The following is a 4,051-nucleotide window of genomic DNA, read 5'->3' as shown; positions in this document are numbered from 1 at the left end:
CCCACCAAAAAAAAAAAAAACCGGAGGCGCTATCTTACGGTTTATTTGGCCTCTTCACGCCCCCCCCGGCGGCCTACACCTTCCCCTTCCACCCTTGATCCCCCCCTTCCGGGGAAAAACGAAACCCCCCGGAGTCACCTTAACCCTCCCCGGGCCGGGAAACGACACCAACCAGTGCCGGACGAATTGGAACCCCCCCCTTCCCCTCCCCCCGCCGCCTTTTAGGGGGCATCCTCTCGGGAGGCGTCGGGAGGGACTTGCAACCCGAAGGGGCCGGAGCGGGGGGGAAGGGGGAGGAGGAAGAGCGAAAGGGCCCTGGCGGGGCTTCCCGGCGTCCAGCCGCCGGCGCCCCGGCCCGCAAGCCACCGCCCCCAGGCCCCGCGCTGACGCTGGACGGTCCCCGCCTCCAAACCCCCCGCCCCGGCCAGACAGTAACTTACCTGTTTGCCGACAGGATCGCTCCTGCTGCCCCTACGACTGACTCCTCCGGCTCACCGTCTTCCCTCTGGGAGGAAGGGGCGGGACATCCTGCCTTTCCGTTGAGCGACTTCCGGCGGCTCCCTGGACAACTCCGTCGTGAACCGACCGCCGGACGCTACAGCCAAAATACAGGATCTCGGGACCGGTTTAGTAAAACCCACTCCAAGTACCCTTTTTCTTTGCCTCAAATGGCCAACGGGTCTGTGTGCCGTCTTGTTTTCGGTACATCATCTCCTGCCGGAAGTCGCTCGGAGATGAAGCCGGAAGTCCCACCCCTCCCCTAGAGAAAACGGAAAGCCGAGGGAGTCAGTCTAAAGGAGAGACCGTGGCCCGGCTGGGAAGCTGGCGGTGTCGGCCGGGGTGGGCAACCTGGGACTTACAAAGGTCCGGGAAGCGGGTTTCCTCCCGGCGGCTCCTCCTCCGCCTCCCCTCCCCCCCTCCAACCCCCCTCGCCGCCCGCCTTGGAAAACCCCGAGGGTGACGCGAAGAAGCCGGCGCCCCGGGGCGCTGCGAAGGCCTGCGGGGCCTTGACCCGGCCCGAGGGGTGCCGCTGCCGAGGCCCTCATGTAGAGGACCCAGCTATTTCTGCTGGGCCAGGCGCGTGCGCCCCTCCAGATTAAGAGAAAAAGCTCTCCCGTGACTCAGATTGGGGTCCTCGCAGTCACAGGCCGAAGGGAGCCAGGAGCCGAATTCCGAGGCAAAGGAGTTCAGTGTGGTGGTTCAGTTGGGCAGTAAGAACCGAAAACGCCCCTGCGTGGACTGTTTGTGAACGTTAACGGCACAAGGATTGGCCGAAGAAAGACACTATGCGCCCCAGTCACAGCCCCTCTGCCCCTTGTGCGGGAGCATAGGGCCTCGAGTCTAGAACCTCAGGACCCAGGAAGGAAGACCAAGTGCAAGGACAGCAGCACCTTATCTAGAGACGGGCAGCGGTATCCCACCTGGGGTTAGGTGGTGAAGAATTCTAACTTCTCTTGTAGACAGGGGCACCTGTTAATCAGAATTGTATTTAGGAAGATAAAGTGAGTAGGCTTTGAAATAATGCCCTTATAGTAATAATGATAAGCTTCCTACCCACAGCATCTCTCAAGGCCAATTTCAGCTCAGTGCTATTTAAATCAGACTAACTAGGATAGAGCCGTGATTCAACTGGTGTGTGGCAAGAATTTTTAAAACATCCAATACCGGACTAGTCAGGGGCACTGACCTCTTTTCCCTTAGATTGTCTAATTAGAACATGGGAACAGCCAACAGGCGCCCAGCACACTGAGGTCCAGAGAGCGGCAGGCACACGCAGGACTGGTGTGAATGAATCAGAATTATATGTATATTTTTTGTCCGTGTGCTGCAGAATTTTAGTCATTAGTTTATGTGTGCCATGAGATGAAAAAGGTAAGTCGCTGAGATAGAGAGCTTCTTGTAGACCTTATCTGAATCCTCAATAGAATCCAAATGAATGCTCACGTCTTCCACGGCAGGAAAGGGCTGTTTAGAAGCATCAACCTTCCCAAGATCACACAGCTAGTAAAAGTGGGACTTGGCTCTAAACTCCACAGTCAGACTTCCCCACTCTACCATACTGACTCAGTAATTGTCCATTAAAAACTGTATAGAAACTTGGAAAACAGGTTTCTCAGAACAGGTGATCAGCTTGTCAATGTTATATCTGTTTTGTTAACGTTTACTGGATGCCTATTGAATGAAAGATAATTAAAACTAAATTTGGTCTTCAGAGTTCCCTAGAAATGTACTTGAAAATGTAGTGCTTATAAATAAAATGTTTACCGTCTATTTCAACAGTATTAGTCTTGTATGACAAGGTGATAAACTTATCAATATGATAAACTTCTTCATATGGAGAACTTAGCACAGTTCTCCATATGAATTGGGCATTCTGTTGGTCTTCAGGTGCTGAATCTTGCAACCTTTCTCACCTTAGGGATTTAGTTAACATTTCATCCTCTTTGAGCAGTGAAGTAGAATCTGAGTTGATTTTTCAGCTCCATTATGCATTATTTTGCAGAGACAGGACCATTTACATCATAATGTCACCTTAAGGAAGTCAATTTAGCCTTTTCCTCGTGTGTAAGATGAGTTATTTAGGGTAAAGTTCCCTTTTGAAATCCTATTAATAGAAAAGGCTCTAAAATTTCTAAATCATACTAGTAGGGTATAATAATATTACTCCTATAAAGGACTTTGCTCTGTTAGATAATACTAATAGTGATGATGGCTGTTGTTTATTAAGCATCTACTATATTTCATGCAGGGCTCTAGAAAAACACAGGAATATAGAAAAATTTTGATACGGTTTTTGTGTGTCTCATCAGGAAAGTTTATATATATAAACTTCTGGATCTTCTTTTTTACAGATATAAAAGAAGATCCCGGTATATTAATTTATATAATCTTTATAAAATTTATATAATATAATTATTTTTATTATATTGTATTTATATTTATATTACATGTAAATGTTTGTAAAACATGGGGGCTTTTTTAAAAATTATTTCTCCCCACACTTATGTAGCCACAGGACAAGAATTTTTAATTTGTGTTTGCAGTATTGCTATAAAGCAAGAGTAAACCAACACTTCTCTTTTGTTTAGCACAGTGATTCCCAAAGTGGACGCTACCGCCCCCTGGTGGGCACTGCAGCGATCCAGGGGGGCGGTGATGGCCACAGGTGCATTTGTTTTAACTTTTTTTGTATTACCTTTCTATTCTGAGTTCAATAAATAGTTTCATAATTTCAAACTTCAATGTTTCTAATTTACACCTTTCTTTACTATATTTTACGAAAAAGGTAGAAACATTAATACATATATCTTTCTGTTTAATTGCTATTAAAATTTTAAAAAAATTAATTTCCAGGGGGTGCTGAGTAATATTTTTTCTGGAAAGGGGGCGGTAGGCCAAATAAGTTTGGGGACCACGGGTTTAGCATTTGAAGGGATGGAGGCCCCAGGGAGAGGAGGCCAAGCAATTTTTCTGGACTGAGATGGCAGCCCAGCCAAATGTAGGCTGTTTATGTGAAACTCATGGAGCCCTTGTGGCTTGCTCGGAGGTTCCACTCCTTCCATTGACTGGACAGAGCTGTTGGTCCCCCTCCCAATGTTGGAGCTCCCAATCCATCACTTTTCTCTGAAATGCAGCTTCCCATCCATTGTGTTTGAACTTGCTCTCTGCATTGACTGATGTTTTCTAATATTGCAGACAAGTTTCTTAAAGCACTATTTATCCTTGCACCTGTACCTGATGCCTCCCCCCACCACCACCACCACCACCACCACCATCATCTTAGACTGCTCCAAGTGAGGAGAATTTTATCTGGGTGATACAAATAATGTTCTACATTATAGTTTTACATGCAATAATCTGTCTTCATAAATGTTTCCACAGCACTTCTCAATCAGAATTGGAGCTATTCCCAAGGGTTAGGGGTGGGACCACCTCTAAGTTGAGGATTATCCTCAAATCCATCTGCCACAGGATAAAAAGGTCTAGGTTATAGTTCTTTCTTTGCCACAAATTAACCTTAAAAAATTGCACAGTTTGACATTCAGTTATT

At 47.0% G+C, this 4,051-nt stretch overlaps 2 protein-coding genes across 2 annotated transcripts in view; one reads left to right on the top strand and one right to left on the bottom strand.

Annotated features, from left to right (window-relative positions):
• ZNF407 (zinc finger protein 407) overlaps positions 1–504 on the bottom strand; it is a 385,654-nt gene extending 385,150 nt beyond the window's left edge. The window contains exon 1 of the mRNA XM_006090793.3: positions 441–504. The gene's annotated coding sequence lies outside the window, so the exon portion shown is untranslated. The remainder of the gene's footprint in view (positions 1–440) is intronic.
• The window catches only part of LOC102419707, a 20,145-nt gene extending 19,235 nt beyond the window's left edge, over positions 1–910 (top strand). Inside the window, exon 4 of the mRNA XM_023755631.1 lies at positions 455–910. Within this exon, the coding sequence (XP_023611399.1) occupies positions 455–764 (310 nt within the window). The 3' untranslated portion in view covers positions 765–910. The remainder of the gene's footprint in view (positions 1–454) is intronic.
• The last annotated feature ends 3,141 nt before the right edge of the window (positions 911–4,051 follow it).

This window comes from Myotis lucifugus, unplaced genomic scaffold (assembly GCF_000147115.1).
Source record: "Myotis lucifugus unplaced genomic scaffold, Myoluc2.0 scaffold_82, whole genome shotgun sequence".
NCBI lineage: Eukaryota > Metazoa > Chordata > Mammalia > Chiroptera > Vespertilionidae > Myotis > Myotis lucifugus.
Note: the sequence above shows the minus strand (reverse complement) of the source record. Positions and strands in the feature narration are given on the sequence as shown.